Consider the following 21081-nt stretch of genomic DNA (forward strand, 5'->3'; position numbering starts at 1 on the left):
GTCATATTTGATCTGGAATGTATTCAGCGTGTTTGAAAAATTTTGGTTTCGTGTTACTGCTTTGCATGTATATGAGTTCTTCAGAAGAGAAAGATGTTCGATATCACCAGTTCTCACTATCACACACAAGTTTCTTGTTGATGTGTGATTTATTTGCTCTACAACTCTCATTATTACAAATCAGCTGTTTTATAATTCCACATCCAGATATGTACTTTGTATATCATGCCTAAAATACTGACTGCCATTTTCAGCTAAGCCCTTACAGTTTTGATAGCTCAACTGCTAGATACCAGATATCTGAATTTTGGTTCATATGTATGTAACAGATTGCTAATTTTCCATTAAAAGACACCACTGGAAAGTAGAAGTGTTAAGTTGTTGATAGACACACACGGAAGAAAGAAAGTTTGCTACCTTTTGGAGTTGGAGCTATCTTTTGATGAGCTAGAGTAACACAAAAACACAGAAACACAAAAACACAAACACACACACACACACACACACACACACACACACACACACACACAAACCTTGCACAGTGCCAAATGCCAACTGAATTAACATTGCCACAGTGTCAATGCTATTTCTCAGCGAGTGGACTGGTTGTGGTTGCGGTAGTATCAAATGGGGTTGTTAAGAAGAGAGGGAGGCAGGGAGCGGGACTGGCAAAGGGTGGCTAGTGGCTTGGAAAGAGGCAGCTGGTTTACTGGCTAGGAATGTGGGAGGGAGGGGAGGCAATTGCTGAAGGCAACATGGGTTGTGAATTAGGAGGATGTGACAGGATGGAGGAAGGGGGAAACTGTTGGGTGGAGGATGAAGGAACAGTGGGTTACCTGAGATTGAGGCCAAAATGATTATGGAAGCAGAGGATATATTGTAAGGATGATTTCCATCTGCATAGTTGAGAGAAGCTGGTGGTGGAGGGAATGATCCAGATGGCTCGGGTTGTGAAGCTGTCATTGAAATTGATCATGTAGTGCTCAGCTGCTTGTTGTCCACTGGGTGCTCAACTCTGTTCTAGACAACAGGTGGGAAATAGTCATTAATCCTGATGGACAGCTGGTTGGTGGTCATACCGACATAAAAAGCTGCACAAAGATTGCAGCACAGTGGTATACGACATGGCTGCTTTCACAAGTGGCCTGACCTCTGATGTGGTAGGATAAGATTGTGACAGGACTGGAATAGGAAGTGCTAGGTGGATGGGCTGGGCAGGTCTTAGCTCTGGGTCTACCACACGGATGTAGCAAGGGTTCGAGATTGGAAGTGGCATAGTGATTGACTAAGATGTTGTGGAGGTTGGGTGGATGAGAGATTACCACTTTAGAAGGGGTGAGAAGGATATGGGGTAGAATGTCCTCTTTTCTATGAATGATGATAGGTAATCAAAGACCTAATGAAGGCTGTGATACTAGATGATGAGGTGTTTTCCCCTTTGCCCTTTGTAGCTGATTCTTGGCTATGGTGGGAGGTTGGGGTGAAGATATGGCCTGGGAAATCTGTCTGTGGACTAAGTTTGGAGGGGATGCCTGTCTGTGAGTGCATTTCCGTGGCCTTCAGCATGCTGGCTAAGGGAGCTCTTGTCACTGCATATACATTGTCCACAGGTGGATAGGCTGTATGGGAGAAATTTTGTTGTTTTTGGTTAGTGGGTTTAATGTGGACACAGTTGTGGATTGAGCCATCAGAGATGTGGAGGTCAAAATCCAGTAAGATGGTCCATTGGGTAGAGGAGGACCAGGTGAAGCAGATGAGAAAAGACATTGCGGTTGTGAAGGATTGTTCGTAGGGTAGGATGTCTTGGCCCTGAGTCCAGATCACAAATATATCATCAATGAATCTGCACCAGACTCGAAGATGCGAGATAAACACGTTAACGTAGGAGGGTGCTATGTTGTTGCCCATGGCTTTGTCACAGATTTCTTTGTAAACCTTTCCTTCAAAGGGAAAATAATTGTGTGTCAGGATATAATTGGTAAGGGAATGAAGTGGTAGGTTTGGAGTCTGAAAGATGTTGGGAGAGTAGTGTTTGATTATGGCAAGGTCAAAGGCATGAGGAATTTTGATATATAGGAAGGTGGATCAACAGTGATGATTAGTGATAAGGGAGGGAAAAGGGGGGGGGGGGGGGGCAGGCTGATGGTGAAGAGATGGTGAACAAAGTGGTTAGTATCTTTGATGTGAGAGGCTAGGTTTTGGGCAATTGGTTGGAGGTTTTGGTCAACAGGATTGCAAATTCTTTTAGAGGGAGCACCATAGCCACTGACAATGTAGTACCGAGGATTGCTGTGTTTGGGGATTTTGGGGAGCGTTTAGAATGTGGGTGTGCAGGGTGTACTTGGGGAATGAGGGAGATGGGCTGAGGTGACAGGTTCTGGAAAGGGTCTATGGATTTCAGTAGGAATGAGAAGTTATGTTGGACTTCCAGAATTGAATCATTCTGGTAGAACTTGCAGGTGAAGAGTCAGGCAGTTGACACAGGCCTTCTGGCAGATAGTCACTGCAACTCATTACAATAGTGGTGGAGCCTTCGTCCGCAAGGAGAATTATTAGATCTGGATCCGTTTTCAGTTTGCGTATGGCTGTCTTTTCTTCTGCCAAAAACTTAGTGTTTTTAGGAAGGGACCTGGGGAAGAATGGTATAGCCAAGTTGCTGGTAAGGAATTCCTGGAAGCTGGCCAGAGGTTAGGTTGGAGGGGGCAGTTGGATGCTGGGGTTAGGTTAGCTTTCCTCCACAAAACCAGCAACCCTGGATATCCCATAGTAGCTGGCTATTGTGCTCCCACTGAAAGAATTACCACTCTTGTTGACCAACACTTCCAACCAATTTCCCAAAACCTAGCCTCACACATCAAAGATACTAATCATTTCCTTTGCCCCCTTTCCAATCCCCCCTCCTTTATCGTCCGAATACCTACTTCTCACTGTTGGTGCCATCTCCCTACACACCAAAATCCTTCATGCCAACAGCCTAGCCACTGTTTAACACTACCTGCCCAGGGCCGGAACCAAGGTTTGATACATGTCCAATTCACTCACTCAAGCAATGCACAGCTTTTTATGTTGGTATGACTACTAACCAGCTGTCCTCGAGGATGAATGGCCACTGTCAAACTATTGTCAAAACCAAAGATGACACCCCACCCCCAGTGGCACAACATGCTCAATTTCAATGGGTGATTCACAATCCACATCATTTGGATTCATCCCTACAGCACCAGACACTATGAACTACACAGAGGCGAGTTATCCTTCTACATCTACATCTACATCCGTACTCCGCAAGCCACCTGACGGTGTGTGGCGGAGGGTACCCTGAGTACCTCTATCGGTTCTCCCTTCTATTCCAGTCTCGTATTGTACGTGGAAAGAAGGACTGTCGGTATGCTTCTGTGTGGGCTCTAATCTCTCTGATTTTATCCTCATGGTCTCTTCGCGAGATATACGTAGGAGGGAGCAATATACTGCTCGACTCCTCGGTGAAGGCATGTTCTCGAAACTTCAACAAAAGCCCGTACCGAGCTACTGAGCGTCTCTCCTGCAGAGTCTTCCACTGGAGTTTATCTATCATCTCCGTAACGCTTTCGCAATCACCAAACGATCCCGTAACGAAGCGCGCTGCTCTCCGTTGGATCTTCTCTATCTCCTCTATCAACCCCACCTGGTGCGGATCCCACACTGTTGAGCAGTATTCAAGCATTGGGCGAACAAGCGTACTGTAACCTACTTCCTTTGTTGTCGGATTGCATTTCCTTAGGATTCTTCCAATGAATCTCAGTCTGGCATCTGCTTTACCGACGATCAACTTTATATGATCATTCCATTTTAAATCACTCCTAATGCGTACTCCCAGATAATTTATGGAATTAACTGCTTCCAGTTGCTGACCTGCTATTTTGTAGCTAAATGATAAGGGACCTATCTTTCTATGTATTCGCATCACATTACACTTCGCTACATTGAGATTCAATTGCCATTCCGTGCACCATGCGTCAATTCGCTGCAGATCCTCCTGCATTTCAGTACAATTTTCCATTGTTGCAACCTCTCGATACACCACAGCATCATCTGCAAAAAGCCTCAGTGAACTTCCGATGTCATCCACCAGGTCATTTATGTATATTGTGAATAGCAACGGTCCTATGACACTCCCCTGCGGCACACCTGAAATCACTCTTACTTCGGAAGACTTCTCTCCATTGAGAATGACGTGCTGCGTTCTGTTATCTAGGAACTCCTCAATCCAATCACACAATTGATCTGATAGTCCGCATGCTCTTACTTTGTTCATTAAACGACTATGGGGAACTGTGTCAAACGCCTTGCGGAAGTCAAGAAACACGGCATCTACCTGTGAACCCGTGTCTAAGGCCCTCTGAGTCTCGTGGACGAATAGCGCGAGCTGGGTTTCACACGATCGTCTTTTTCGAAACCCATGCTGATTCCTACAGAGTAGATTTCTAGTCTCCAGAAAAGACATTATACTCGAACATAATACGTGTTCCAAAATTCTACAACTGATCGACGTTAGAGATATAGGTCTATAGTTCTGCACATCTGTTCGACGTCCCTTCTTGAGAACGGGGATGACCTGTGCCCTTTTCCAATCCTTTGGAACGCTTCGCTCTTCTAGAGACCTACGGTACACCGCTGCAAGAAGGGGGGCAAGTTCCTTCGCGTACTCTGTGTAAAATCGAACTGGTATCCCATCAGGACCAGCGGCCTTTCCTCTTTTGAGCGATTTTAATTGTTTCTCTATCCCTCTGTCGTCTACTTCGATATCTACCATTTTGTCAACTGTGCGACAATCTAGAGAAGGAAGCACAGTGCAGTCTTCCTCTGTGAAACAGCTTTGGAAGAAGACATTTAGTATTTCGGCCTTTAGTCTGTCATCCTCTGTTTCAGTACCATTTTGGTCACAGAGTGTCTGGACATTTTGTTTTGATCCACCTACCGCTTTGACATAGGACCAAAATTTCTTAGGATTTTCTGCCAAGTCAGTACATAGAACGTTACTTTCGAATTCATTGCAAGCCTCTCGCATAGCCCTCCTCACACTACATTTCGCTTCGCGTAATTTTTGTTTGTCTGCAAGGCTTTGGCTATGTTTATGTTTGCTGTGAAGTTCCCTTTGCTTCCGCAGCAGTTTTCTAACTCGGTTGTTGTAGCACGGTGGCTCTTTTCCATCTCTTACGATCTTGCTTGGCACATACTCATCTAACGCATATTGTACCATGGTTTTGAACTTTGTCCACTGATCCTCAACACTATCTGCACTTGAGACAAAACTTTTGTGTTGAGCCGTCAGGTACTCTGTAATCTGCTTTTTGTCACTTTTGCTAAACAGAAAAATCTTCCTACCTTTTTTAATATTTCTATTTACGGCTGAAATCATCGACGCAGTAACCGCTTTATGATCGCTGATTCCCTGTTCTGCATTAACTGATTCAAATAGTTCGGGTCTGTTTGTCACCAGAAGGTCTAATATATTATCGCCACGAGTCGGTTTTCTGTTTAACTGCTCAAGGTAGTTTTCAGATAAAGCACTTAAAAATATTTCACTGGATTCTTTGTCCCTGCCACCCGTTATGAACGTTTGAGTCTCCCAGTCTATATCCGGCAAATTAAAATCTCCACCCAGAACTATAACATGGTGGGGAAATCTACTCGAAATATTTTCCAAATTATTCTTCAGGTGCTGAGCCACAACAGCTGCTGAGCCCGGGGGCCTATAGAGACATCCAATTACCATGTCTGAGCCTGCTTTAACCGTGACCTTCACCCAAATCATTTCACAATTCGAATCTCCGTCAATTTCCTTCGATACTATTGCACTTCTTATCGCTATAAACACGCCTCCCCCTTCACTGTCCAGCCTATCTCTGCGGTATACATTCCAATCAGAGTTTAGGATTTCATTACTGTTTACGTCTGGTTTCAGCCAACTTTCTGTTCCTAGTACTATATGGGCGTTGTGACCGTTTATTAATGAGAGCAGTTCTGGGACCTTTCTATAGACGCTTCTGCAGTTTACTATTAGCACATTAATATTGTTATTCCTTGTTGCATTTTGCCTACTCCTGCCTTGCCGCGTCTCAGGAGGCGTCTTGTCGGGCCTAGGGAGGGAATTCTCTAACCTAAAAAAACCCCATGTGCACTCCACACGTACTCCGCTACCCTCGTAGCCGCTTCCGGCGTGTAGTGCACGCCTGACCTATTCAGGGGGACCCTACATTTCTCCACAACACGTTATCCACTTCCACAGAGTCCTGACCTCAATGTCAGGTAATCCCAGTTTTAAATAGAAAACGACAGGAAAACAGGAAGTGAGACAGGGTTGTAACCAATCCCTGATGTCATTCAGCTGTACAATGAACAAACAGTAAAAGAAACTAAGGGAATTGAAAGTTTAGGTAGCATAAGTAAAAACTTTGAGTTTTGCCAATAACATTTTAGTTCTGTCAGAGATGGCAAAGGGCATGATAGATCATTTGAACAGAATGGATAGTGCTCACATCAACATAATTCCTATTTGATGGAAATTACTACAAACAAATGGATTGGGGCCAATATGTTTATGGAGGCTTTTGCAGAAGCGGCCCTTGAGTTGGCAGATTGCACTCTCTTGTGCTTCTTCCTTAAGATGATACATTCTCAATTTGGTCATGTGGACGATATCACCTACAAGATTTCCTGCAACACTGGAATTTGCTGCACCAAATCATCAAATTCACAATAGTGAAAGAAGGAAATAATCAATATCCATTTCTGGATTTGTTCTTCAAATGAAGGCACACCAAAACACAGCATCTACCATAAACAAACGGATACAGATCTCTACTTGCATGCCCACAGATGATATTTCCCCTTCAGGACGAAAAGTTAGCCTAAGCACACTAGAGCACAGAGCATGCAAAATCCCGAACCAACACAGTCTAACAGCCAAATTCCAGTACCTAAAGGCTGTGTTCTATATGGAGGGCTAAATCAACCACCACATACAACATGCCTTTTGACCAAAGAGGCTGAGACCACAGCTTGCTGAGGATAAAGAGAAACTTGTTGCAATTGTGATAATTCCATCTGTCACAAACACATAAAAAAATTGGAATAGTATTCCAAAAATTTAGTGTCAAGTGCATTTTCCACCCAAGAGATGAAAGCCTTCTTGAGACCAGTCAAGAATGACCCAGAAGCCCAAAAAGTACAGCTCTTGTCACTGTGAGAAGATGTATGTAGGCCAGGTTATCCAGGCAGTACAAGAGAGATGTGCTGAGCATAAATGCTACACAGATAACAAATAGCTGACAGAATGTGTTGTGGCAGAGCACTGTGTGTCTCTCAGACAGGACTTTAATTATGATGGCATCAAGTAGTTGCAACAGTCCAACACCTTCCAGTATCATACCCCAAAAGCAATTGTAGAGATCACACTATGTGATGAACTAATAAATAAAGATAGCTTTTTTTCAGCTGAGTAAAGCCTGGGACTCAGCCTTGAGCATGGCAAAGAAAAGTGGAAATCTATGTGAAAATCCATTCCCATTGTGGAAACTGAACGGGATGGAGACATACGGTTGCTGCACCAACAGGGACACGCATCCAGCTATGGCAGCAGCTCGTCTGGAAATCCAGCGATGTGCTTTCTCCACTGCCACACCCAGAGGTGGCCAGTAGGAGGTGAAAGGGGGGACAGAAGAGGGGCAGGATATTAAAATGGTGCCCAGGAAAAGCAGTCTGTTATCAGAAAAGCCCGATAATGGAGAGAAGTTGCCTTGCCAAAATATCACACCTTCCATTCGTCACAATCCATCTGAATAGCCGAGAAATAATTAAAATCTTCCTATTCTAGGAAAACCTAAAAAATCGTCATTCTTGTAGTCAGCAGCTAGTAGATCAACACCAGCACACAGCAGTGTTCAAGATAAACACATCCAGGAAAGACTTTCTGACTTTTAAACTTATATGTGAACAAATATATATATGTTTTTCAGAAACTCCTTTGTAGCTACTGCTAGCCTGCATACTGTATCAGACCAGATTTGTGACTGGGTTTAGGTCTTCCTAAGAGATAGAACTCCACATGTTATGGTTAACAGGAGGAGTTAAGCAAATGTAAAGGTAATTTCCCAAGTAGCCCAACGGAGATTTATATGACCATTAATGCCATCTGAACAGACCTCAAAAGGCACAGTGGTACTGACCAACTGAATTGCCATCCTCAGCCAATAGGCGTCACTAGATGCGGGTATTGAGGAACAGGTGGTCAGCACACTGTCTTCGGGCCACTGTCAGTTTTTGCAACTGGAGCTGCCACTTCTCTGTCACATAGCTCCTCAAATGGCCTCACAAGAGCTTCGTGCACTCTGCTTACTAACAGTGCTCAGTAGATCCGGACAGTCACCTGTCCAAGTGCTAGCCAAGCCCAACAGCACTTTGAGGTCTGATGGGAAGTGGTGTTACCACTGTGACAAGGATATTGGCATAGTCTTTACTGTTTACAGTGAACACCGATGAGGCAAAACAATATGCACACTGCTCACAGTAAGACTGAATGCCCCCTGTAGCTGTTGCCAGCTTGTGACATGGTAAGGAATGTATGTAAGTGGAGAATAGACAAACAGGGAATAATTCCAGTGATTATGTAGGTCACAAATGGGGAAATAAATTGACATAGAGACTTTATAAAAAGGCACATGGTTGTGGCCTGGCAGCTAGGAATGAGCCATTCAGAAATGATGAAGCTGCTTGGCAGTTTCCTTGCTACTATCATGATCATCTACAGAAAGTGTCTAAATGACAGTGAAACCACTAGTGGGCAGCGTCGTGTTGGACAACCAAACCTCATCACACAAGCATTTTGGAACACACTATTCAGTGCACATTGTTGAACATGGTGCTCCACAGCAGGGGTCAGCAATATTACAACATGGATCAATGTAAATGTGTCATGTGGTTAGATTAATCACATTTCTTGTTACATCAGGTAGATGTTCATACCTGATATGCCATCAACCAGGTGAACAGCTGCCTAAATATTGCACTGTACTGTAGGTGCATACTGTTGGCAGAACAAGTCAGCGAAGGAAAATTTGGGGAAAAAATTCATGTAAACACAAACTTTTGTTCAGTGTTAGGGAGGAATGCCATGAACAACATACTAAAAATCCTGATCAGTGGGGGTCGAGTGGGCATTTAAAGGCCACTTTTTATGTTTTTAATTTATAATTTGAAAACCATAGCTTCTAGAAAAAATGTTTCCCTGTAAAAAGTTAATTTATATTCAAACTGATACAAAGTATGAGTTACTCATTTTTCTCCATGGCTAACAGCTTCCATATTGCAGGGCATGGGAAAATCACAGATTATTAAAAATATTGTCGCAGAAGAAACTGAGTAGCACCGTGGTGTAGTGGTTATGATACTAAACTGTTGCATGGATGGTTGCGAGTTCAAAGCTCACCCGGACTGTACAATTTTAATTTCTATATTTGGTTCGAGTACATTCTAGAAGTATCCACAAATGTCAAGAACCATTGTACTGGAATGTTCTGTAGCTGCATATATACTGTATGTGTTCTGGCTGGAGGCAGTTTGCTCCGCACTCTTGTATGTGCAAGTGCTGAATGAACCTTTGTTATGTGAAATTAGTGTTTGTCATTCAGCTAATTATACATCCTTCTACATGACAATATAATTTTAATGGTACAGAATTAATGTTTATCCTTAAATGAAGTGAGTTGAAAAACAAATACTACATGTATGTACTACATCTAACTGCGGCAGAGCCTTATTAAGGGATTAATTGTGTTCCAGGGTGTGGAGGATGTGTGGGGTAGAAATGCAAGGGGGCTGTATGTCACTGGATTGTATTCATGAACATCCCTTAAAACGCAACCACTTAAACAAGTCACTTAAAATTATATTCAGTTTTTAATTCTTGGTGTTAATGATGTGGGAGTATGTGTTTGAACCACCCGCAAATTAAATCCTGACTTGCCTTAATATTCAGGTTATCTTTATCATAGTTAATGAATTTCCACAGAAATGATTTAGCCAAAACATGATAGTTTCTTATAAAGTTATTTACTTGCACAAAAATTATGTCACACTGAGTTTGTCAAATTGTACCAATGACAGTAAATTTGGAGGTTGCATCAGAATTTAATTGTTTACATTGTTTAAAACTTAAACTTCTTTGATTTCAATTAACAGTTGCAGAGCTTTGTGAATAAATTACAGAATTTATTTCAACAAAACTGGCTAAAAATTACAGGATAACAAATAGTTTGAAATAAAACATTTAACATAGCCAAAACACAGAAAATAAGGTTTCACAATACTACATACTTTAGAAGCTAGAATAACATTTTAATTACAATTTGGATTTTGTTGCTAACATGTTTCCTAGGTCTTTTCACTAAACTGAATGGAAATACCTAATGTGTTTCAGTGCAAGAATTTTATACATGTGTGTTTCAGTATTTGTATATGTTCATCGAATGTACTTGTGGATAAAATATAAGTTTCATTACATTTCGATTAAAAATCTCATTATTACATTTAAAGTATGCAAACAAAGTTGAACCAACCAGTTATTACAGTTACAATACGTGTTCACTGAATTTATCTACTTCGCATATGCATCACTACTTATTATCGGGTTCTTGGGATCAGTCAGGTAATGCTCCCTGCATTATGTGTTACCCCATTCTGTTAGATTTCAACCCCCCCCCCCCCCCCCCCTTTCACACTTCTGCAAACTGAAGATCGACCAGTGATTCCCCACTATTTACCCCGCTATGTCACAAGAAGCATTTACGGGGTGTTTCACAAAGTTATACCAAAATGACACTGCATAGTTTATTAACCAATAGCTGTGCATCACACGGACTTGCCAGATCGGCGTTTATTTTCCACAAAGTGCATTAACACTAGACTAGCTTGTAGGGATTTATGGAGATTCTGTCTGCATGTGTTACTTGTGTTGGTATTATTGGTAACTTAAATCAGCATTAGGTGTTGTTAGCACACTTTGTGAAAAATGACACCCTCCAGGCATGTATGCATGCTGGGTTGCTAGTGATTCATAATGGGTGTGGAGTTTGAGTACAACTTTGTGAAACACCCTGTAGTTGCTTCTTGTGACATAGTGAGATAGATAGAGTAGGGAATTACCACTCATCTTCAGTTTGCAGAACTATCAAGAAGGGAAGTTCATAAACATAATCCAGTGACCTACCATCCCTTTATGTTCCTACCCCATACACCCTCCCCACCCTGTTACACATCCAGAACACAATTTTTCCCTTAATATGGCTCTACATTTAATGTGTGTTCCTAACATACTTGTTTTAAAGATAAACATTAATTTTGTACTGTTCAAACAATATTTTTAATAATCTTGTGATTTTTCCATATCCTGCAATGCAGAAACTATTGTCCTAGAGAAAAAATTAACCAGACGTTTTTAGTGTGAAATTTAATGTAGTTCAATTTTGTACTTGGAAACATTTTTGCCAGAAGCTGCAGTTTTTGAGTTCTTCCAGAAAAACACAAAAAAATTGACCTTTAAGTGCTCTCCCCACACCCACTCCAATGCTTACACTCAATCAGTCAGGATTGTTAGTATGCTGTTCACGACACTCCCTTCTGGGAATAAATAAATAAAAATCCCTGGTCGACTTTATTTGGTCTTAATTTACTGGGCTAATTAAGATAATGGGGCATTCACCTGGACTTCCATGGAACCTGTGGTAGTAACTGAAGGTATCATGACACGCGTGGACTGCATGAACATTATTATGGACTACTTGCATCCATTTATGCTTGATGTCTTCCAGATGGTGATGGCATCTTTCCACAGGGCATCTGTCTGTTTTACAAGGCCAAAACAGTACTACAGTGGTTTCAGGAGTATGAGAGAACTGATGTGGATGTCTTATGTACCAAATTTGACAGATCTAAACTGGATGTAACACTTCTGGGATGCTATCGGACACTAGCTTTGCACCCACGAATCACCAACCTCTAATTTATGGAAATTGTGCGACCTGCCCAAAGACATATGGTGTCTTATGTCACTGAAAACCTAGCAGGAACTTGTTAACTCTGCACCTTGCAGAATAGCTGCTGCACTGTGTTGGGTCAACATGCAATTAAGCTGGCGTCCATAATGTTTTGATTCATCAGAGCATATAAATGATCTAATGGATAATGCTTCAAAGTCTGAGAGGCTTTTTGCAGAAGATACAGTTGTCCACAGGAAGATTTCCATGCTAGAAGACTGTAGTGACATGCAGGAAGACTTGCTGGCAACTAACACAATTACCTTTCTTCAGTTTGTCCTCTCAGTTAAATCCTAGTGTTAGTACTATCTCATGTTTTCCTACATTTACCTGGAACTTCCCTAAAACATCTATAAATAATGTGTATCAGGATTTTTCCTGCCAGTAAAGCTCAGATTGTTTCAAAATAGGGAAGGAATTGGCCAAATCACAGAAAATCTGAATCAGGATAGTTGCACGCAGATATGAATTGTCATCCTCCCAAATGCGAGTCCAGTGTGCTAACACTGTGTCACCTCACTCGGTGGTTAGTAATGATTGCATTTATGATCAACTATGAAATTCACAACAATAGAATATGAGTCAGAAAATAATTTTATATTTTGGTGCAAAAGCATCTAATAGGTTGGACAGTTGACAATTGACAGGGAATTTAAAAACCCTCTGATATTCAAAAACGAGATAAAAGAATGCCTTACTCACCACTCCTCCTCTAATTTATCAGAATATTTTGACTCATGCAGTAAAATCTAATGTTTGTATTAAACACCATTTGACTACGCCAGTATGTGGACAGCTGACAGCATACTTCTAGGCCAAAAGTCGCCTAAAAGTTTTATTTGAAGTACGAGTTTAAAAAAAGCAGCTGAGTAATATAAGAAGAGGAGCACTTTTTTTCCTAACACATGTACATATATGAGTACCTAAAGTAATCTAGAAGTAAACACTATGATTATCAATGTGAGTAGATTATCACTAGTCATCATTTGTAGTTGGTGCACTTTATAGAAGTAGCTAGCTTCTATCTGTTAATAAATAATTTGAGTCATTTCATATCCTTAAAGGCTCTTTTTCACAAAGGAATTTCTAGCACACAGTGCATGAATGAATGAACAGATTGAGCTTCTAAGCAGCGCTTCTCTTCCGTTAAGGTGTCTCTTGACATTTTCTACATTCCTGAAGCTTCTCCTTCTTGATGACATCTATGGTATATGATAAATGAACAAAAAAGGATTGTTGTGTTCTCTTTAACGTCTGATTTAGTAAATCTTATGACTGCCAGTGAAGTGTCCAACTATATTTTCACGTATTTTTGGCTGTTGTTGAAACAGATTTGTTGACATTAGTAGGAAATTATTTAAATTCATTTGTCCTACAACTACTGTCATCAGTGAGCTGTACATCACTCATGCCTAATAATGCTATAAAGTGCCTTTGCTTTAACAAGTTTGTTTGATAATCTATAACTAACAAACTGTATCGTTATAGATCCCACTGCTGATGCCTTAGAACAGGAGAAGGCGAAACGCGTATGGGATAAATAAAGTAACTAACAGCAGGACAGGCAGTTTTATTTACTAAACAAGTATGCCTCTTCTTTCTTCTTCAAATTTTGAACTTTTTTTGTACACAGTACAGTACATAATTTTTGTTTCTTTAAATGACTATGAAAACAATTTTGCAGTATTTCTTGTAATGGGCCTTTAAATAATGGTTAGAGCTGGTCCTCTGAATTAAATAAAGCTCTCCCTCATAGTGCAAGATACTTTTATCCATGCCACTAGGTTTGTGCTTAAGCTCGTAGCATTTTTATTTTGCACATTGGTATTCTGGTTGCTACGGGTTTATTTGTCAATTAGTCATTTTTTATTTGTAGTTCATTGTTGCTCAATGAGTTAACATGTTGTTTTGTCATTTGCAGATAGTGAGGGGAGCTGTGTTCACTAGAAAATGGAGTGCCAAGTGGAGAAATTGGAACATTTCTGACATATTCTTTTGCTTGAGATCAATAGAGGGGTGATAGTAAAGGAGGCAGCCACAAACATTGAATCACGCATGGGGATAATGCCACTGGACAGAGTACGGTAAGAAAATAGTTTTCTTGTTATAAGGAGTATCATTTTGACATTAGTGACTGTCCTCTTTCAGCAAGGCCCTTGGTGTTTGACGAAGATCATTTAAACACAACAATACACAATGATTCACATCAGTGTACTCGAGACTGGCAAATTTGATGAACTGTGGTCATTCCACCATCATGCGACATTTGCATAGAACCGAGAAGGTTAAAAAAACTGGGAGTAGGGTACCGCATGCTCTATGCCAAAATCACAAAAATAAGTGAGTGGCCACATGTGCATCTCTGCTTGCTCATCATCAATTGGATTGTGAATAAAACTGACCATTCCTATCCTGCATCATTACTAGTGATGATAAATGGTGTATTCATGTTAACATAAGAAATAGAAAGGAATGGTTGAGTCGAAACAAAGCAGCAACTCCCTATACAACAACCTGCGCACATCCACAAAGGATAATGTTATGCATCTGGTGGATTAGCAACAGTGTGGTGTACTAAAAAATGGCTTCCCAAAGGTATAACAATCACTGCTGACACTGTCACCAACTGAGATGTCTCACACATGCAGTTCATTAACAATGACCAGAAAGATTGCATGACGTGATGCTACCCCACACCCCACTGCATTCCGCTAGCCTGGCGAAAAAAAAAAAAAAGTTGGGTTGGGAAGTCATTCCACACCCATCTTATTCACCTGACATTGCACCCTCAGATTTTCTCCTTCTCCACGTTCTACCGAACAACCTTCAAGTAACTTCATTTCTGTACGAAAATGAGCTTTGAACACAGCTCGATGAGTTCTTTGCCCCAAAACCACTTTATTTCTACAGTCACAGAATCAAAAAGTTATCCCAACTCTGGTAGACAGTTGTAAATAGTGACGGAGAATCTATTACTGATGGTGAAAGTCCGTTATGTTTATCTAAACTTAAGGGACAATGCTATGAACTGCACCAGCCCAATATTAACCTCCATTTCTCTTGATTTCCAATACATTGTATTATTCACATGTTCACTCTGATGGCTGATAAAATTTAAGATATCCTCTACCTTCATTAATGTTTCCAGCACCATGGTTGCAGTGCAGAATTCGAAGACTTGTTTAAATAATATTCAGTAATATTTAAAGTTACTCAAAGGTAACAAATAATGTAATGAATCAATGGAAAATCCAGGATGGAAAGTAATACTATTATGAAAATGATAGCTGTTACTCACCATGTAGCAGGGATGCTGAGTAAGAGATAAGCACAACAAAAGTCTGTCACAAAATGAGCTTTACGCCAACAAGGCCTTCGTCAATAAAAGACAAAACACACACACACACACACACACACACACACACACACACACACACACACACGAGCATAGTCTCTGGCAGCTGAAGCTGAAGCCAGCAGTCTTTTCTTGTGCCTATCTGCAACTCAGCATCTCCGCTAAATAGTGAGTAGCAACTACACTTTTCATATAATGTAATGAAATGTTTTTAGAGCCTATTTTTTATGCAATTAAATTCTCTTCTGATGAAATCAACACCAGTTTAAAATAAAACATTAAAAAGATTATGTACAGTATTCTTGCATCCACCAGGCACCATTTGCACATCAAAAGGACTTGGAAAGGGATGTTGGTGAACTTAATTAGGGAGATTAGAGCAGAGTCACATATGGTCAAAATACCTCTTGGCTTGGGTACAAGGTCTAGACTTTTTTTAGGATAAACCACAGCAATGGTCTCCCTGCCCTTACAAGTATCTCAACTGGTTTAGAGATTTCACCATAAGATGCACAGAAGGTAGAATGTACCACACAAACACCACAGAAATTTGTCCAGAATTCTCTATTCTTCATCAAAATGTGCAGTCCAGTAGAAGTAAGTACACCAGCTTGGATTTGATTACAGTTTTTCAAAAGCATGATGGTATGATTTACAGAGAATTGGTGCCGAGATGTTGATTTACACCATATTGTGCTATTGTCATATGAATGAGCAATTTGCTACTGTAGAACTACCTTATAGGGTGGAGGTCAAGTATTCGTTTCAGAGGTGGCACGTATTTTAAAGCTAGAGATGATTTGATTGGTTAGTGTAGATAAACATTTTGAATTGGCAGCTGTAGAACTAACAAAGCTAGTCATCTTCGAATAGTTAATTATCCTGTGTGTGTACTGCTCACCTGGTGATATTGTAGAAACTTTCATTAATGAATTAACGGATATACTGGAAACAGTCTCAGCCCCAAACTAACATCATAATGTGTGAAGACATAGATATTAACGCAAGGATTGAGAGTGAAATTAGTAATAACTTCCTCAACTTTTTTAGGCACATTTGGTGAGGCCGAAATGATAAGCGCTGCTACCAGGGTACCAAAACGTTCAGCATCAGCCTTAAGCCATGTACTTACACGTACTGACAGGGAGAACTGTGAAATATTTGTAAGAGATCTTAGCCTTTGTGATAATTACTGTCAGAAAATAAACCCAAACACTCGCTTTGAGCAGCCCACAGATCTGCTCACCTACAGGAGGACCTTCTCACAATAAAAAATACATATATTTATTTATTCATTCATCCAAGAATAATCTCAAAATGATGTAGGATTTTTCAAGGTAATACAATGCCAATCAAAGGGCCAAAATATAATACAGCATACAGAACATGCTTTAAGAGGATAGTTCGTCGTCAGCCATGGCCCTGGTTTTGGAATCATCCTCGCATTTGACTTAGTGATCCAAGAAAACCACAGAAAACCCAGATCAGAATAGCCAGTCAGAGCAGCTCCATTCTCTCGAAACTGAGGTCAGTGTCCCAACAGCTGCACTTCTTCAGTTGGTATTCTTCAATGAATAACGTTTCTTCATTTACAAACAAATTGTTTAATGTAACTTGCAATATTAAACATGTTTTTTTTTCCTCCACAGCCCACACACTGAGGACACATGCTGATGACTCCTAGACTTTTGTGGCACACACTGATCATTTTTGGGGAGACAGTTCTGAAACTATCCACTTCTACAGTGGCAGCTAAGGAAAATAAATGGATAAATGCAGATATTAGAAAGTCCTCCTGGACACTTAAATTTCTCAGTTCTTAATAAAACCACTACAGCACTCCACAATTCCCAGATTATTATCACAGGCATAAAAATATACAGGAGGGTATTGCTTGCTGTAGAAAAATATTTCCGTGACAAACTAATATATAATGCAGAAAATAAAAGCAAAGGAGTGTGGCAAGTCATAAAAGGCAGACAGAAGTATAATAACATACAAATTAAAGATGGGGATACAGTAACAATAAAATCCTCGTTAATTAGCTTACTTCTCTGGAACTGTGAAGAAGATACAGAAAAATCTTCCTAAAACACATGTAGCACCCACAATAACTTACACAGCAAGCACAATGATTGTGTTTCCTATAACATAGCTGGGAGTAAGGAAGACAATACTGAAATTAAAAAATAAGAAGTCAGCAGGTATGGATGAGGTGCCAGTCTGTTTTCAAAGGGTGCATAGAAAGCATACGAGTCCCTTTAACAAACATACTAAACGAGTCCTTTAATTCAGGTATTTTTCCAGAGTACCTACAGCATGCACAAGTAGTGCCTTCACAAAAGAAAGGTAAAGTGGAAAATATTGAAAACTAAAACCCTATTTCACTACTGTCCTCATTCCCGGGAACAACTGCATCAATCATGAAAGACACACTAATGATATTTTATAAATGTGTGGTGTCTGTTCCTTCCCCCTTCCATTTCCATACAGACTAATTTGTTAAATAAATATAGACTTTTTAATGAAGCAAAGTTTGGTTTCCAAATAAGAATGAGTACAATATTGACCATTACAGACACTACAAAATTGGCAGATTCTATAAATGTGGCATCTTGACACGGATGACTGCTTTGCAAGTATATTCCTACACTTTTTCAAAGCTTTTAACACTGTTGACCATAAACTACTACTACTACTACTACTACTACTAAACAAGCAGCAAGCATTACGAGTAAAAGGAATAATGAACGAGTGGTACCAGTCTTACCAAGAAAACAGGAAGCAAGGGGAAGTAGTAGTTCACACATCTGTGGATGATAAATTTTTAACATAGCATTTGTCAGACAAGAAACATATAAATATGGGTTTTCCTCGTGGTAGTGTATTGGGCCCAGTTCTGTTCTTACTATGCATCAATGACCTTCCAGACAGTATAAGACAAGGAGAAAAATTTCTCTTTCCTGGTGACAACAGCATCACAGTCACAGATTTTTTTTAAAAAAAAAAAAAAAAAAAAAAAAAAAAAAAAAAAAAAAAAAAAAACAAGAGTTCCTATTACAGAAAGCAAATGAAACCTTCAAGGATGGGGCACGATGTAATGAATTAACATTGAATGTGAAGGAAACAGACAGTATACACTTCAGCATAAAGAGAGGAAACAACTGTTGCATTTAGCATAGATGAAAAACCTATAGATTGTACAATAAACAAAAAGTTTTTAGGGGTGGATATTGATTGTCAATTAAAATGGAATGAACAAACAAAGATACTGGCAAGAAAATGTCATCCACACAAGTTATGCTCTTAGCGTTTTATCATCAGTAATTTCTTAGCTATGGGACTCTTTTCTGCAAAACAGAAGGCACACAACATGGACACCATTTTTAAACTGCAGAAAAGGACCAAAAGAATAGTAATTAGGAGTGGTAGCAGGGCTAATTGTAAAGAGATATATAAAACAACTGGGCAGCCTTACTGCACCAAGTGAGTACACATCTACCAATCTGTGGCGCACAGCAGAGAAAATATTATGAAATACTTCATTAACAGTTCTAAACAGTTCTATACATAATCACGGAACAACAGTCAACCTGCATTTATACTTATCCATGAAGAAAAAAAAAACACCAGCATATCAGGTGATAAAACTGTAATACATTGCCAAAGGAAATAGGTCTTTAAAAAGACAGCTAAACCATCCCTTATAAGTAATGAATACTACAAATTAAAGATTACTCGCAGCAGTGGTTAATACTGACAGGGGATAATGATAAAACACTCTAGTATTTCAATACATGACCAGTGTTTACCGCTTTTACAGAAAATAATGTGTCAAGATCCAAAGTACATTTAGTAATAGCTTGGCATTCTCATGAGTTCAACATCTCAATCACTGTGGGGGGGGGGGGGGGGGGGGGGATGCTGACTCAATTTATCAGATGGACATAGGGAAGGATAGGATGACATACATGATGCATAGTTGAATGTTTACAAGCCTGCAGCCAGTTTTCCAAACAGATTGGAGTTATTGCAAGGGGCACAGCTGCATCTTCATGGTCCAGAAGTCATCAGCGGGTGTCCTTAGAGTGCAGTGACAAACACCAAAATTATGTTTTATTTTATAAGTTATCTGACACACACCTTCACCGAAGAGTCCAGCAGTATATTGCTCCCTCCTACGTATATCTCGCGAAGAGACCATGAGGATAAAATCAGAGAGATTAGAGCCCACACAGAAGCATACCGACAATCCTCCTTTCCACGTACAATACGAGACTGGAATAGAAGGGAGAACCGATAGAGGTACTCAGAGTACCCTCCGCCACACACCGTCAGGTGGCTTGCGGAGTATGGATGTAGATGTAGACACACAGTGTGCCAATTTAAGAACATTGCTCCAACAGCAACCAATTGAATGAGGTGGCGCAGCTGTTAAGACACTGACCTAATATTCAGGAGGATGGAGTTCACTCTGTCTGGCCATCCTGCTTTAGCTTTACTATAGTTCTCCTAAAAACTTCACGTAAATGCGGGGATGATTCCTTCATAAAGGCCACAGCAAACCGCATGTTCTATCCTCATAATGCATACTTGTGTAATCTGTGCATAAATTTTAAACTACTGATTTTCATTGTTTTATCAGGTGATTCTTGGATAAATAAAAATAAAAAATATTATAAGTACAGAGCTACATGTATATCATTCAAACATATAGTAGTTCTAAAATAACATACCATACATCAGATTTGGATTTTTAGCACGTAGCTGTTTGACAGCATCAGCTATGCCTTTAAGGAATGTTGGTGAGCCTGAGTATCCAGTCAATAGGTGAGAGTAATGATCAAGCCCATTGCTCGCCAAACCCTTCATCAACTGTGCTATAGACAAACGCAGTGATTAAACTCTAGGAAAAATGGTTATAGGTATTATTTTTCTCAATTTTCTCTGAGGTAACACTCACCCAGTTCGTCAGCATGTAGAACTTGCCCCGCACAAGATCCATAACCAGTATGGTTTGATAACTGTACAGAATTAATGGCATCGACTTCGAATCCAAGAACCTGGGAAAAGAGTTAATATGTATTCATTTCTCAATGACGATAGCAAAATCTGTTAACGCTGTTTATCCACATATTCAGCGGTAAAGACATGTATAGTTTTTTTCCTGATTTTGTAACAGACAATCGTCATTGTGAAATTTGTTGCTCCTCATTTACCTGCAAAGGAAATGTAGCACTCTTGTTTCCTACGTATCCCGATACGACATGACTTTGTATGGAAAGAACCCTTGGTGATTTTCCCATGATTGCACTGTTTGTTAGCTTAATTCCTTATGCGAAACAGGAAAACGGGTAAACGAGTCTCTGTGCATCCACAATATTAGGGTTCTCCCGTTTCAGAATGTTACGTCGACATGATTTTTTATCACGTGAATCAATTGAATTCAGGTCGTGCAGCAGACGCTTCTCTGTTTAGTGTTTACTATTGACTTATATAGTATGAGTATGGAATCAATACAAGGGGCAAATGTATGAAGAGGAATTATTTAATAATGTCACTTTGCTGTAAGCTACAGTTAATTGATTGTTTAGTAAATTGTAGCGATAAAGTGCATTTATCATTAAATAATCGTCAACGTCTGTCCCATTACTT

General features: G+C 40.1%; 1 protein-coding gene across 1 annotated transcript in view; it reads right to left on the bottom strand.

Annotated features, from left to right (window-relative positions):
• The window catches only part of LOC126285021 (pyridoxal kinase), a 103185-nt gene extending 82112 nt beyond the window's left edge, over positions 1-21073 (bottom strand). The window contains exons 1-3 of the mRNA XM_049984332.1: positions 20646-21073; positions 20390-20489; positions 20163-20306 (exon numbers count right to left, since the gene is read on the bottom strand). Coding sequence (XP_049840289.1) covers positions 20163-20306; positions 20390-20489; positions 20646-20732 — 331 coding nt within the window. The 5' untranslated portion in view covers positions 20733-21073. The remainder of the gene's footprint in view (positions 1-20162; positions 20307-20389; positions 20490-20645) is intronic.
• Between the last annotated feature and the right edge of the window lie 8 nt (positions 21074-21081).

This window comes from Schistocerca gregaria, chromosome 8 (assembly GCF_023897955.1).
Source record: "Schistocerca gregaria isolate iqSchGreg1 chromosome 8, iqSchGreg1.2, whole genome shotgun sequence".
Taxonomy (NCBI): domain Eukaryota; kingdom Metazoa; phylum Arthropoda; class Insecta; order Orthoptera; family Acrididae; genus Schistocerca; species Schistocerca gregaria.